The 16,853-nt window shown below is 37.7% G+C and overlaps 1 protein-coding gene across 1 annotated transcript in view; it reads left to right on the plus strand.

Moving 5' to 3' along the window:
- Window positions 1-16,853, plus strand: part of UTRN (utrophin) — a 503,258-nt gene that overhangs the window by 236,985 nt on the left and 249,420 nt on the right. Inside the window, 3 exon segments of the mRNA XM_007450323.1 lie at window positions 1,212-1,329; window positions 4,472-4,677; window positions 7,363-7,517. Of these exon segments, the coding sequence (XP_007450385.1) occupies window positions 1,212-1,329; window positions 4,472-4,677; window positions 7,363-7,517 (479 nt within the window).

The following is a 16,853-nucleotide window of genomic DNA, read 5'->3' on the forward strand; positions in this document are numbered from 1 at the left end:
CATTCCTGGTATAGAGACTAGGGTGAATAAAGACATGAGGTGGGGAGCATGAAGGATATTGGGTCAAGAATTGTGTAGGAAAGAGGTGTAATAGGAAGTAAGAGAGCAAAGGCAGCTCAAGTTCACATTGTGAAGGAGCTTGTAGACCACGCAAAGCTCTTTGGACGTTTAGTCTGTAAGCAGTTGCCAAGCATCTTGTTTTTCCCTTTTTCTTTTTTAAATTGTGGCTGGAGACTGATGATAACGATGCTCTGCTTGAGTAAGAAGACTGGGAATTGTGCAAGAGATGCTTAAAACAAGGAGAAAAGTCTTTGCTGAGGGGCTGAGATGATGCTATTGCAATTAGCAGAAATCAGGAACAGAAGAAATGGAATGTGGATGAGGGTTTGATTGATTTAGTTTCAAATATGTTGTGTTGAGAGGCCCTTATGCCACTTAGAAGGAAATGATCAGCATTCATTGAACTGTCTCTTCGCGATTCAGGATTAGAAGTTGTGAATAAGCCATTTAGAAATAATATTTGACACTGTAGGAATAATTGAAATCTGAAAAATTAGTGAATTCACAGAGGAAGAGCTGGGAGAGAATCTTTGGAAATTGTGGTTTCTAATCTTTATGGCTATTAATTCTATACTTAAAACACACCATTTTCCTGATATTGCTAACTTTTCTCCCATATTTATTAGTACTAAGAGACACGAACTTTCAAGAGCAGCAGTTTTTCATGTCTAAGATTATTTAATTTGCAGTTATTCCAGTTAGGATTTTTCTAATACTTTACCTCCATCCCTGTAGATGCCATTAATTTATGTTCATATCTGATGTAGGACAGATATGCAAAGCATCAGCTGCAAAAATCACTACTGATGTTTTGGAAGCACTTTTTAGTTTTCAAAGAGATTTTTTTCATTTAATTTCCTCAGAGTTGATATAGCTGAACTGCAAGCATTTTATTATTTCTTTTTGTGAAAATAAAAACACAGAGAGCTAAAGTGCCTTGCCTGGTGATCCAGGTGATAAGTGGGAGAGCTGAGACTTGAACCAAGGACCTCTGACTTCAATTCCTGCACTTTCTCCACTACATCGCTGATGCATCACTATCTCTTATAGGAGGAAAACAACAAGTTTGATGTCAGCACACCAATTTTGCTTTGTTACTATTTTATCATATGGCTTATTAATCTATTTTAACAATCATTTTGTCTTAACAGATCACAAAGGCTGACTTAGAACAGCGTCATCCTCAGCTTGATTATGTTTTTACATTGGCACAGAATTTGAAAAATAAAGCTTCCAGTTCAGATGTGAGAACAGCAATCACAGAAAAATGTAGGTTTTTAAAAAAATTATATATCATCATTCACTTTCCCTGAAAATGGTAACACATACACACATACACATACATTTATGAAGATTATTCAACCAGAAATTAATATTATTTGATAATTTTATATTTGATACTCTATTAATAAAATAGCTTTCCCTTGGTTTTTATTTTTTGTGAACATTGTCATAATTCCCTTATGAATTCCTTAAAGTATTGATATCATTACTTTTAAGTAATTACTGATACATTGAAGCTTTTTCCTTTTAAGTTAGAATTTCTTTTAAAGGAACCAAAAAAAACAAGTTAGAGAAACCCATAGGAATGCAAATCCATTCTTCTGTTATATTCACTGAAACCAAATCTTACTGTGTCTCTTAACTCATCTTCTCAAAAGTCATTCCAAAAATATTTATTGAGCAGTTACTATACACCTGTATGCCTGGCACGAAGTTGGGAATACTTTAGTTAAATACAAAATAAATCAAAACAAAAATTAAATACAAAACAGCAACAACAAAGTTCCCTGTTTCAAATTTGCTTTCTGGCTTAAAAGCATCCGTTAAATCTGTATGACATACAAAACAAAGTCAAAATTCTCAAGAATGTCACATAGGGGCAATCACTGTCTGCTTTCATCACTCCCTTTCTCTCTTTAGCCCTCAGCACTGTCTGTAACGATTCTGTATTGTATATATTCTTTAAAATGCCCTGACATTTCTTAGTCTCCTTACCTTTACTCACATTTTTTTCTTCTTGGCCTCTCTCCAGGTGAAATTCTACTCAGCAGCTAAAATGTCACCTCCTTTGTGAAGTCTCTCCCACCCTCTTTTAGTCTCTGGTGAACTATATTTTCTATCTTTAGTTCCTGCTGTGACCTTTTCCCCCATAATTTCCTTGTAGATCTCACAGTTAATTCTCTCTCCCGTCCATAGACTGTAAATACTCCCCTTTTTGGCCCTGAGGCCTCCCCCAGGGCCCAGTACCAATTAGTTACTTAATAAATATTTATTTGTGGCAGAATATAAACTGGAAGGTATTTTATTACCTAGTCTAATATTTCTGAAGGAAAGTCAACTATTCCCCCTATAAAAACTTCTGATTTCAAAATAAATGTTGCAGCAACAAGGTTATTGTAAGAGATGAGTTAGCAGAGAACTTTTAGTGTGTCACAATATTGGTTTATTTTTACTAAGTAAGCCATTTTCTATCTTTCCCCCGTTTTTTTTTTAATTTTATTTTTATTTTTTTATTAACTGGTGGATTGCTTCTGCCTATCGAACTCTGGAGTGACCCTGTTTCGCATCACATGGCAAAGGAGCTTCTCAGCTTTGGTGACACCAAGCTATTTACAAAGGCTTCTCCACTTTGCTTTTTCTACCATCTTTTGTTTTTTCCTCTACCCCTCCTCTCTGTCCAAAGACTGCTTTAAGATTTTCTTCTCCCGAATATCTTCCTTTTTCAATTTAACTCCCTCTTTTTGTTTTCTCTCAATTTTTTCTGGTATAGAGGCTGCATGGTCCATATCACTATTCATTATGTGAAAAATCACCCTCAGCCAGAGGGTACTACCAATAGTAACTTGCTTTTTGCACTTATTTCCAATGAATAAGATAATTTGCTTATCTTTTATGATAAACCTCTGATACTTGCTATCACTTGATATCTTTAGTTTTATTTGTTCAGTACTAAAGGATTCTATTAGTTATAGTACTTTATGTAACTTTGTAACTGACAAGTAAACCATTACAATAAATTTTCCCTCTCCCTAAGTTAAAACATAAGCAATTTATTTAAACTGTTGGATAAGACAGCATAAAATAATCTCACTGAACAATTTTTTGGAATTATTATACATAAGTATAATTTACATTTTTCTGAACAGTCTTAAACTGATAGCTCTTATGGTTTACTATAACCCAGTATTGTTTGAAGAATTTTACCAAAAGGTCTCATTATGACCTAGCTGCAATTTTTTTTGCTTTTTTGTTTTTGCGATACGCGGGCCTCTCACTGCTGTGGCCTCTCCCGTTGCGGAGCACAGGCGCCGGACGCGCAGGCTCAGCGGCCATGGCTCACGGGCCCAGCCACTCCGCGGCATGTGGGATCTTCCCGGACTGGGGCACGAACCTGCGTCCCCTGCATCGGCAGGCGGACTCTCAACCACTGAGCCACCAGGGAAGCCCTGCAATGTTATTTTTGGTTAAGTTCTTCTTGGCCTGGTACTTAACTATAGCCCTTCAGTCTTTCTGGCATACAAGGCATCTTCTAGAAATTTGTTTCTAACTTTCTACCTACTTATTACGAATGGGTTGTTGAAGATATTTAAAGTTACTGCTTACTAGTACTTCAGTTCAAATCAGGAATTGCCCCTGAAGTAATTAATCAAAAGTTTAAGTTTCCTTAGATTTCTTTTTCCTTGACACATGTTAAAAATACAAAAGGAAAGAAAGTAGGGGAGACAAAAGGAAAAGAGAAAGAGACAGAATGAGAGAATGAAAGAAAGAGAAATAGAAACAATAAAAAAGAGAGAGGAAAAGAGCCAATATGGATTTTTTTATAATAAAAAACTGCTGGTTACCTAGAACTTGAATCTCAATTACTTTTAGCCCTTCTCTTGAATATATAAAAACACTTCCTTTTAGAGAGGTTTCATGCTACAGTAAACAAATGTGAAAAGTATTCTTAAGTATTTTATTTTCTTTTAAAATCAATACTACCTTAGAGCATTTCCTTAGAGGATGACAAATGACTATATCTTTGGTCATAAAGTTCTATCATAATGTACTGTTAAAATCTACCTTCTTCAAACCAGGTTCTGTAAATATAAATTAGGTAGGAATTTATTTTCTTTATAATTTTTGGTTTGTCAGTTTATAATAATCAGTATCTTTATTGTGATATATTTTAATGCATTTAAAATAGAGTTTAATTCAAGATTTTTTCTTCAAGGATGGTTTTAGAAATATATCAGTCATACAGTGTGGCAGACATAATAAAATTCCTTTAAAATGCATGTACCATTTTGCCTCCTTTCTCTTTTCTATATATAACCTTATTTGTGATGAATTTGGTATCAGGTATTTTTTCCCTTTCCTGAGAGTTACTTTCTGGGATTTTTAACGATATATATAATGCCTCCTCCAGTGGAAAAGGTCAAGAACCAGTGGGATAGCACCCAGCATGGTGTGGAGTTAAGACAGCAGCAGCTGGAGGACATGATTATTGACAGCCTTCAGTGGGATGACCACAGGGAAGAGACGGAGGAGCTCATGAGAAAGTATGAGGCTCGCCTCTATATTCTTCAACAAGCTCGAAGGGATCCACTTATCAAACAAATTTCTGATAATCAAGTAAGACTCATTAAGATACTTGCTGGCATTATCAATTTGTGGGATGTGCTGTTTTTGTTCTGTTGCTAACTGTAATTTTTAGGACCCTTGTCATAATGTTTTCCCAAGTGCTTAGAATGTACACTGAAATTGAGTTTGACCAGGAAGGTTTTTGAAAAATTTCTGGAGGCATAACAAATAGAAATATACATGTATCCTAGATTTATAGCTCACTGACTCTTTGCAAATGGAACTTACCCATGAACCAGCATCTAGAAAGAAAACATTTTCAGGATCCCAGGAACCCTCCTTTTGTTCCCTTCCATATCTACCGTGAAGGTATTTTTTTATTTATGAAATCTCCTGAGACTTTCATTTGAGGGCTACTGTAGTGAACAAATCAAGTATTAAGTAAGTTTAGTTTCTTCTAATACCTTTATAACCAAACCATTTTATCAATATCATCATAGCAGGTAACTTTTTTGTGATTAGTTTGATTATAGAGTTGATGATATTGAACACTTATGGTATTTTTAAAGTGCTATTTTAAATCTCTACAATCATAGAAAATATTCTTGAGCTGGAGGTTATGGCTGTTAGGTTATACCTTGGTGTAACACTTATTTACCCTTCAGATAACCTAAATGAAAGTGTACGCTTGTGAAGAATATAATAAAGGATATATGGGAAAAATCTCAGACATGAGAGTATGTTTTTATTCTTCAGACATGTAGGCTTTCCACGGTTACAACTTAAAAAGCAAGTGGCCAGGTATCCTGGTTTCCTGGATCATTCCCTGTGTTTATGCTATCTGCTGATTTGTCTTCACCAAAAGACTCAAAAGTAATAATCAGCAAAGCTTCTGGACACTTAACCAGATGAATACAGTTAAAAGTGATATCAATGTTTCAATCATCATATTCAGAATATTCTTTTTTTTTTTTTAATACATCCTTATTGGAGTATAATTGCTTTGCCATACTGTGTTAGTTTCTGTTGTATAACAAAGTGAATCAGCCATATGCATACATGTATCCCCATATCCCCTCCCTCTTGAGCCTCCCTCACACCCTCCCTATCCCACCCCTCTAGGTGGTCACAAAGCACGGAGCTGATCTCCATGTGCTATGCAGCTGCTTCCCACTAGCTATTTTACACTTGGTAGTGTATACATGTCGATGCTACTCTCACTTCACCCCAGCTTCCCCCTCCCCCTCCGTGTCCTCAAGTCCATTCTCTATGTCTACATCTTTATTCCTGCCCTGCCACTAGGTTCATCAGTACCATTTAAAAAAAATTAATTAATTAACTTTGGGCTGCATTGGGTCTTCGTTGCTGCGCGCGTGCTTTCTCTAGTTGCGGTGAGCGGGGGCTACTCTTCGGCCTTCTCATTGTGGTGGCTTCTCTTATTGCAGAGCACGGGCTCTAGGCACACGGGCTTCAGTAGTTGTGGCTCACGGGCTCTAGAGCGCAGGCTCAGTAGTTGTGGCACACGGGCTTAGTTGCTCCGTGGCATGTGGGACCTTCCCGGACCAGGGCTCGAACCCATGTCCCCTGCATTGGCAGGCGGAATCTTAACCACTGTGCTACCGGGGAAGCCCTGTACCATTGTTTTTTTCCTTAGATTTCATATGTATGCATTAGCATACGGTATTTGTTTTTCTCTTTCTGACTTACTTCACTCTGTATGACAGACTCTAGGTCCATCTACCTCACTCACTACAAATAACTCAATTTCATTTCTTTCTATGGCTAAGTAATATTCCATTGTATATATGTGCCACATTTTCTTTATCCATTCATCTGAGGTATCACCTCACATGGGTCAGAATGGCCATTATCAAAAAACCCAGAAACAGTAAATGCTGGAAAGGGTGTGGTGAAAAGGGAACCCTCCTGCACTGTTGGTGGGAATGTAAATCCATTATGGAGGTTCCTTAAAAAACTAAAAATAGAGCTACCATATGACCCAGCAATCCCACTACTGGGCATATACCTGGAGAAAACCATAATTCAAAAAGAATATTCTTTTCTAATCAGCAGCGTAGTTCTATTCTGGAACTTTAGGGTGGATTTTTCTGCTAGTCGCTACAAAAATCATTTTAAGAACATTCATTTGTCATTTAGATTTCTTGGGGAGTATCTTGATACAAGAGCTCTCAGAGGTGGAAAAAAATTTATCAAGGAAGCAATGCCTGTGGACATACAGCATCAATTTAGTTTATTCAAGCAACTCTCAGTTAACCTTGCTTAGCTACTGGATCCGGCCAAGCAGTTAACTTTGTAAACAGTGATACACAGTGATCCAGGGACAAGAAGACTTCCATGTTGTTGCCCTTTCCATAACTTCAAGCACATATAGAGGAACTAACTCTATAGTAAGTTCATTCCTATAAGATAACATGTTCCTGTAAGGATCAGATATAGCAGTAGGAATGAAAGAAGACAACTGGTTTGAGAAAGTAAAACATATCAAAGGAGAAAAGACAGTAATCTTTTAATGTTATCTGCTATGTATCTGATCACTTTTCACCTCCAGAATTATTTTTGTTTGAGCTTACATGCAAGAGTTTGTTTTATAATTTGCTTCCTTCTTTTGATATCTGTGTCTAAAACATATTAAAACCTACTGGAAGGACCAGTGTTTTGGTCATACTTGTTACTGAGTGATCCAGTCTAACAATTACATCTGAAATTATACCTTAGATGTTGCTTCAAGAACTGGCTCCTGGTGCTGGTATCGTAATGGCATTCGATAATGTCCTGCAGAAACTGCTGGAGGAATATGGCAGTGATGACACGAGGAATGTGAAAGAAACCACAGAGTACTTAAAAACGTCATGGATCAATCTAAAACAAAGGTAATGCTAAGGCCCTGGCAGGTGTATGTATGTATGTTGTCAAGTTGATAATTTTTTTTTTTTTTTTTGCGGTACGCGGGCCTCTCACTGTTGTGGCCTCTCCCGTTGCGGAGCACAGGCTCTGGATGCGCAGGCCCAGCGGCCATGGCTCACGGGCCCAGCTGCTCCGCGGCATGTGGGATCTTCCTGGACTGGGGCACAAACCCGTGTCCCCTGCATCAGCAGGCGGACCCTCAACCACTGCGCCACCAGGGAAGCCCAAGTTGAGAATTTGATTGCTTTGGCTTTCTCATGGAAGCGTGTGGAACAGGTCACATATTTTATTATTATTTTAAAATTTTATGCTGTACTGAGTTAGTATTATCACACTTAGTACAGAGTGTATATTTATACATTAGGTACTTGAATTTCTGCAATGCAATTTTTCCTTGAATGAGTCTGAACCTTGCCCGTGATCATTTTATGTGTTCTGATTTTCTTATGCCTCTTGGCATTGCCTAGAGTACATTTTGCAGTACTCTGATAGTAAGGAACACTTGGTATTACAGAGGCATCAGGGTAATATTATCCCTAACGGTAATTAAAACAGTACGCTATTTGGTCAGGTCATCCTCGGTTTTGGCTGAGAACACATGGATCCACACTAGACTCCTGAAGTATGCTAAGTGTATGTTGGGCTTCAACTAACTTACTATCTTTTCTTTTCATTACTTTATCTCCTCAGTATATTTGGAACAGTCTAAAATAGCATACGTGTTTATAAGAGAAATTTTTGTCACTTGAGCATCTAGGATTTGAGGCACTGTAAACAATGGTTAGCATCTCTTTAAGACTGCCTATTTATATTCATCATCAGTAAAAAACTGTTTGCTTCCTGCATAGTACTGTGAATACCTGTGTCTGAATGAAATTATGGTTTCACACATCTTGAATATTCAGATGCAACTGCCTGAAAGCTAACTTGATATCAAAACTACATTTATTTTGCAGTGAATAAAATGGATAATATCAGAACACTTTATGATATATATTACTGATAATAAAGCATGGACAAGCATTTAGTAACGGTTTGATATGGAGGTATTTTGTACATTTTTAGAATGTCATTTTTTTTTTTTTTTTGCGATATGTGGGCCTCTCACTGTCGGGGCCTTTCCCGTTGCCGGACGCGCAAGCTCAGCGCCCATGGCTCACGGGCCCAGCCGCTCCGCGGCATGTGGGATCCTCCCGGACCGGGGCACGAACCCATATCCCCTGCATCGGCAGGTGGACTCTCAACCACTGTGCCACCAGGGAGGCCCTAGAATGTCATTTTTAGTTAGAGTCTCTAATGTAACTTTGGGAAAACTCAAAGAAAAGAATTATGAGTCAGTATATGAACATTAATGTGTTGCTGAATATCCCTAGGATTCTGAAGAAAATAAAGACAAGGATAGCAAATACAAAACTTCAAAGTGTTTAAAGCAGAATATAGTTATAATATTGGTCTTCCTAGCATTTTAGTACAACTGCTTTTCTCTCGTTGTAACAGGTAATTTGGTTATAGTAAGAATCCCAAAACTAAGGCAGGGAAGAGGAGGAATTAAAAACAGCTTTAAAGTACAAATTTCTAGTTACAAGATAATTTCTGGGGATGTAAGATACAGCATGGTGATTATAGTTAACAGTACTGTATTGTGTATTTGAAAGTCACTAAATCTTAAAAGTTATCACAAGAAAAATGTGTAACCATGTGTAGTGATGGATGTTAACTAAATTTACTGTGCTAATCATTTTGCAGTAGATACATATATCAAATCATTGTACACCTAAAACTAATATAGTGTTGTATGTCAATTATATCTCAGTTAAAAAACCCAGTCTTAACATTAAGAGAGATCGTCCTTAAGCATACTTTATCTATGTGTTTCCACAAATTCTGTCTACTGTAAGAATTATGACTTTGTTTTTACTGTAAACAATACCAGAAAAATTGATCACTTAGGAATGTGTGGCCAACTTTATTTAGCAACTCCAGTTCTTTTTTTGCTTTTACTTTGTAAATATTTTAAGACAGCCTACAGCAGTGGTTAGATTAGATGGAAGAGGCAATTAAAGATGAATTATATTCCAGGGTGATCTTTCATTTATCATAGCTAAGACAACCACAGTGTTCCAGTTTTATGGTAGTTACAAGTCGTTGTCTTTATTCAATTTCTTTCTGTGTTTTAGGGGAAATAAGTAAACATGTTAATATTTAGATATGGTTTAGGTATGTTATTATCTATAAAGCAGAGAAAATACAACAAAATTGTGGCTCACGGGATCCCATCATAGTGATAGCTGGGTTTTCTATGTATTGCCAGGATTTTCTCTTTTAAACATAATGATATTTACAATTTCTAACTGTTTAATTGAAGATCTTCCTGAAATATACAGATCTTTCCTTGCCTTCTTTAGCAAAGTACATGAACCTATATTAAACATTTTTTGAATTCTTGGCATTATTGTTATGAAGAGAGAATTAAGGAACTATAAGAGCTGTACCTGACCTTACAGTTCATTTAAACAAGTGTTTCTCAACCTTTTTTACATTATCCACCCCGCCTAAGGAGCCTTTTCATATACTTGCCCACAGGACATTTTAATACTGTGGGTATCCTGTGTATCTGTTTCTGTACTTTATAGTTATGCTTTATACGTAAAAAGAGTAGATCTTTCCCACTCCCCTCCGCCACCTCGCGCCACCAAGAACCATACTTTCTTCCATCGAGAATGCTTACTCTAATGCTCCCTCAGACAAGTTAAATGACACGTTCAAAGGTACATGGCAGAGCCAAGATGATATTTTTCTTTATTAAATTATGACAATGCTCTCCACGCTCTGAAGAATTGGTGGTGAAGTTTTTCAGGCTGCTATGCTTTGTGAGCTTTTGTGCTTCGTTTTTAGCGTATACATTTTATTGGGCATCTCCTAATTGTCGGGCACTGTGCTAAGCTCTTCACTTGCATTATTTTATTTAAGCCTCTGAATACCCATAGGAGATAGGAAGAATTTTCATCAACATTATATCGATGAACAAACTGAAGTAGAGAGAAGTTAAGGAACACCCGAGATCACAGAGCTCATACGGGCAGAGCTGAGATCGGAATCCAAGCCTTTTCTGACTGTGCAGTTGGGCTTTTATCTTTCTTTAAAAATCGCCTTATTTTTCTTCTTTGCTGCCAGAACTTCAGCTACTGCTGATGACGGTTCTGAGTACCCACCTCTCAGATCTTTGTGATTCTACTTACTGGTTCTTATCTGTGTTGAGTTTAGAAACCAGATCTGATTAAAGATATGGGGGCCTCTGCTACGAATAAATGTAACTCTCTCCAGTACATGGCCATTGTGCCTGCTGTAGTGGCCCTGGAGCACCTTTACACCATGGCTTTTCTCTCATCTCCCAGCTGTGTTCTGAATGTACATTGTAGTCAGCCAAATTCTGGAGGGGTGAAGGGTTATTATATTGCACATGGAACACTATTATTGTGGTATAATGTATGAAATTTAATATCAGCATTCAAAGGAAATGTTTTGTCTGAATTGCAGTTGGACTAAGTCATTTGGCCATTCACGATCCCTTATCTACCACCCGAAATCCAATACTCACTGATAACAGAAAGCTTTGAATTGACATGAGGCTGTTTATTATGGTCTTTATTTATCCCGCTTAGTGTGAATAGCCTTGTTCCTAGCTGCAGAAATATTAATGTGTTTGCTGCCTCAGGGCGTAGTTGGGGCTAACATGTCATTTAGATACATTCATAATAATAGTTTTCTAACGTACAAAAAATTATTAATTCTTAAACATAACTGGCACCCGATATTTTGGATTCTGTAAACAACAGGTCTGTCTCTAACATTTTAAACTAATTGACATATCTTGGCCACTATTCTTTTTGCTGGTGAAATTTTTTTCTTACATCTCTTAATGCCAGTTAATAAATTTTGTAGTGCAAATTGAGATAACGATAATTGAAATGGGCTTATAGTAACTTTCAGAGTGTAGATGCCTCATGTGGGTCTGAAATGTTATTTTAACCCTGGAGTGCATATGTTCATGTATATGTATATGTATATACACATACACACATACTTGCACACATACATATACATGCAAATAGTTATTTATGCTGAAATATTATGAAGGAAACGAGACAATATAACTTTATGTTATAAAGAATATCCTATAGATCATTAATTATTATGTGTTTTTCTCTTTGCCCTCCATCCCCCGGAAGCCATCTTTTGCTGCCTACTTTAAGGCATTTCTCAGTTTGTACAGGCAGGACGAAAAGCACACTGGCTGTGGTATCTGGCAATCCTTGATTAACATCCCAGCTTATTCACTTACCATCTGTGTGAACCTTGACCAAGTTATTTCAACTCACTGAATCTCAATTTCTTGGTTGTAAAGCAGAGAACATATCTAATGGGTGAGATTATTGTTAGGGTCAAGAATTAGGTATAAAAGTTCCTCATACATGGTATGTGCTCAACAAAAGTTTACCCCAAATTATGATCATCTGCTCTGTCATATTATGTGTTCCTTATAGATCCCTTGCCCTTTGGTCTGTTGGACAGTACTGTCTATGGTAAAATTAGCGGAAGGTTTAGTCATCGTCAATTGTTTGACTGTAGTCATTTTGAATAGTCTCTATTTACATTAATGAGAAAATAATTGGTTATCTGATTTACTGAGTACAGTATAGATATTCTAAATGTTTATTACCAGATGAGACTTTCAGGAAATGCAATTTTCTTGTTAGTGTCTTAGTCTATTCAGTCTTCTGTAACAAACTCCACAGACTGGGTGGCTTAGAAACTACAGAAATGTACTTCTCAAATTTCTGGAGGCTGGAAGTCCAAGATCAGGGTGCCAGCATGGTCGGGTGAAGACCCTTTTCCGGGTAGCTGACTTCTCCTTTCCCTATGTGGCAGAAGGGGTAAGAGAGCTTTCTCAGGCCTCTTTTATAAGGTCATTAACCTCATTCATGGTGGCTTTGCCCTCAAGACCTAATCATCTCCCAAAGGCCCACCGACCTCCTAATACCATCGCATTGGGCATTAAGATTTCAACATAGGAATTTGAGGAGGACAGATACATTCAGACCATAGCAGTTAGTAAAATCATCACAGTTGCTGAATTTACGTTGCATTTAAGTGTTTTCTGCCTAAGCAGAAGTGTAACCGTCCTGGAAAGAAAGGGTGTAGTATTTTTTAAAGTTTATTTCATGTGAGAGCCACCAATACAGATTTATCTAGTGAAGGAACTTTCTTCTTTAGAAATGACAATGTCTTTCTAATTAATGTTCATTAACTTGTTAATAACGTCCTGCTGGACATGTGGAATGCACATAGTTTACAAGGGGTTATATAAATATTGTGTATACTAAAGACTGAATTTGTGAAGCCCTTGATTATTTTGAAAACATTACATTCCAAAAATTTGAATTTGCCTTTGATTGCTTTCCCAGTTATTTTTATGGTATATTTTGAAACTTTCATTATTTCTGTTATTACTTTTTCAGCAGTGATTGTTTATTGTCCCAACTGACTAATAAAAATGAAATGTTCTTCTTCACCATTTATCCATTGTTTGATTTGGCCAGTTTCTTTGAACTGTGGTCAGTGGAGATACTCATATGGGGATTGTGTCCTATGGCCTGACATCAACCTGGCCCATCCTTTGCACTCTTAAAATGAATGTTGTAGCAGCTGTCACTCCCAAATTAATGAGCTTAGGTGAAAAGTACTGGTAGCCATATCCTTTGAGCCTGTATGCTGGTATGGGATTTGGGTCAGTCAATTTGATTTATCCTCTCCGAAGCTTACTTCTTCCCCTGAATGTTACCTTTATTTTCCAACCTGTTTCTTTTATTTTCATCGCTAGCATTTCGTTTTTAGTTTTCCCTTCTGAGCTGGGAAGGACACTGGTAAAGAAGAAAAGTGTAAAAATTATACTCTTCTTTATTTTCCTTTTTTGTTATATTGTTTTAATATTTCAATTACTGTTTTATTGCCTTTGAAAAAGATTTACCGATAATGTCTTTGTGGTACATACCTAACAATACTAATGTTTCATTTTGTATATGTCAAGCTCAAGCAAGCAGTTATTTTCTTAATGCATTTAACTCCATAATAAACAACCTAAAGGACCAGTGCCTGTAGCCTTTGTCTTTGCTTTCATTTGTTCTTTTTTCCCATGAGTTAGTTAATGAAATGTTTATTTATTTAACCTTATCTTTGTCAAGCTCTGTGATCAGCCCTGAAGCTTCAGCCATAAACAGTGCTCTGTGCCTACCCCCCAGGAAGCTTACCTTTCATAGGAAGAGCCAGGTAGTAAAAAGAAAATAATACATAATTATAGATGATGATTTTGGAGGCAAAAGAAACTAAAGAGGTGCTACGTAAGAGAGGGAATTATTTAGCTTGGCTAAGTTTAGAGAGCGTAATGCAGAAGACAGCATTTGAGCTGATTCAGGTTAAGAAGAACCATCTGAAAAAAATTCTAGGGTCAACAGCAAAGGTAAAAGTCATGAGGCAGGAAACAGCCTAGAATGTGGTTGAAATAAAATGAATAAGGGGCTTAAGAAGTGGTAGAAGAGGGAGGCAGAGGCAACATCATGCTGAACTTTATAAGACATGGGAAAGGGTTTGGATATGAAGTAAAATGGAAAGCTATTGGAATTAGTAAGCAAGGGATGACACTAAGTAATTTATAATATTCAATTGAATCTTGCTTAGTCTTATGAGGAGAATATATTTTAGGGGTGTAAGAGAATAATTGGGACAGCCAGTAAAGAAGTGATTGTTGTGGTCCAGGTGAGAGATGGTGGGTATCCTGGGATATTGTGTGCCAGCAGTGGTGGAAAGAAGGTCATGGCTTTGAGATGTACTTTGGAAGTAGAAAAGATGTTTGATGGATTAGATGTGTAATTTGGGGGAGTGGAAACAATCTAAGATGGCACTTTGTGAAAGGATGAGTGGTAGTACCATTCACTGGAAAAGGCAGTGGGAGTTTCTGGGAGAAAAAATTCAAGAACTGGATTTTGACACGCTCATTTGAGATGCCTATTAGATATCCAAGTGTATAGGTCAGATAGATAATTGGATATGTGAATCTGGAACTCAAACATTCCAGAGCTCAGATAGGAACTGGGGAGTTCTAAGCATCTACAGTGGAGGTTAAATCTGTGGGATTGGATGAGATCACTGGGAAGAGAATAAAGATGGAGAAGAGGGAGATGGACTGAGTCCATAGAGTCTCGGGTTTGGTGATGGAGCAAAAAAAGGAAAAGAGAACAGAAAAGGCTCAGAAAAAATCTTCGAATGAAGTAGAAACAAAATCCAGGTGTTAGAGGTATAGGGAAGAAAATATTTTTAAGAGGGAATGGAGAGAGGATAATATTTCTAAGAGGGAATGATCCATTGTGTTTAATTAGGCTGAGAAATTCGAAAAGATGACACAACGCCATTCCTGGAATTCCACATTTTGGAGATTCTGGTGATTTTGAAAAGAGCAATTTCAAGGGAGTAATGGGGTAGAAAGTAGAGAATGAGATCAAGTTGGGGAAATAGAAATGATTTGTGGAAAGATCACCAGAGAAGTTTGTTGTAAACAGAGGCAGAGAGATTAGGTAGTACCTGGAAAGCAATGAAGGTTAAAGAGCGGTGAATGACTTTTCTTTAAAATGGGACATGAGAAATAAAGCATGTGTGTATGCTCATGGGAATGATCTAGTAGAGTGCTGTCAGACTGAGGTGACAAAGGAAGAGGAAAGAAGTCTTCTGTTGATAAGGTGAGATCTGTAGAACTGAGTTTGGTAAGAGCTGGGATGCTTTTTCCATTATGACAGGAAGGGCAGTGAGAAGATGAGTATAGATGCATGTGGATTGGAGCCTTAGTTGTGGGAGGATGACATATTCTCAGTGCAATGACTTCTGCTTTCTTTATGATCCATGAGGCGTGCTCTCAGTGAGGCTGGAAGTGCGACTGAGAGAAGTTTGAAGAAAGAGGATCAGTTGTAGAATCTAGGTGGGTGGGACAGAGAGCTTCCTAGGGGAACTTTAGTGTTGGGCAGTGATGGGTGCCTATTTGTGATTTATTATAATAATGGAAAGATAGCCCTGTTGTGGTGTTCTTTAGCAATGTGTATCTACTCGGAGGCAAGTAGAAAGAATGCAGATGAAAGTCAGACGGAGAGGGAGCAGGGGAGAGGAAGGTATTTGTAAGGTAGTGGAGACAGGGATGCACTAGTGCATAATGGTGTCTATCATGTCCCTTTCCCTGGGAGGTGCAGTCCCTCACTGGAGCCTGTGGCTTGGCAAGCAGATCTTGAGTTGGATTTCAGACTCCACTTACCTGTTGAGGCAGTGAGGAGCCTATGTGCAGTTACCATGGACCTGGAGGTCAATATATGAGCATAATGGAAAATGTCTTCTGCTTCGAAGGAGTAGGATTTTGCCTGGAAGATGGGAGAACAGCGCCTTGGAAGTAGCAATTAGAAGGAGGCGGACCCTCATTCCAACAGTTGTTCATCACGAGGCATATAGGGTCTGAGAGAAAAAAGAAAAAAACTTCGTTAGAAGTCTGCAGACAAATTGATGGCACTAGGGAGACCAATTTCACTTAAGACAGGGTAAAAGGATCGATCTGCGGAATCTCCCAGTCGTAGAATAGGTTTCCAGGCTTAATGGAAGAAGGGTTTTGGGGGTAGATTGGGAAAGGTATGGAGCAGTATTGGGCTTATGGTCCGGTATTGGTTGGCTAAGACCAAATATCTGGTAGTGACTTAGTTAAAAGGGAAATAGGATGTGGTGTGATAAATCCTCACACAGGAATAGTTCTGTCTTGAATAGCGGGGTTGCGGGTACCTCTCTTAAGCTTCCCAAGTGGTGTGGTATTAGCAGCTTAGAACAGTCTCCTTGAGTTCCATGGAGTGAATTTTTAAGTGCCTGATGATGACCCAGTCTCTATGCAACAGAGACTGGTCACAAAGTACCATAGATGGTTGGGGATATCTCCAGTGACTAATTCTTCATGAAATCCACTGCATTAAAGTGTGCTTTAATATATTTCCTAGCTAAATGATACTTTATACACCAAAAGACAAATTATCTTGTGAAGGTACTCAATGGGAAGCTTAAAGAATTGTTTCATTGTAAGTTTTTTACATGCCACTCAAACTACTGATGCTACTATTTTCCATTCTAGAAGAGGTAAATATACTTAAATCTCATGTAACTGTAAACGTCACCTTTAAAGTATACCAGAATTTAGCAACACATATCTGTGTTTGCTAAGACTCTTT

Source organism: Lipotes vexillifer, unplaced genomic scaffold (assembly GCF_000442215.2).
Source record: "Lipotes vexillifer unplaced genomic scaffold, Lipotes_vexillifer_v1.1 scaffold112, whole genome shotgun sequence".
Taxonomy (NCBI): Eukaryota; Metazoa; Chordata; class Mammalia; order Artiodactyla; family Lipotidae; genus Lipotes; species Lipotes vexillifer.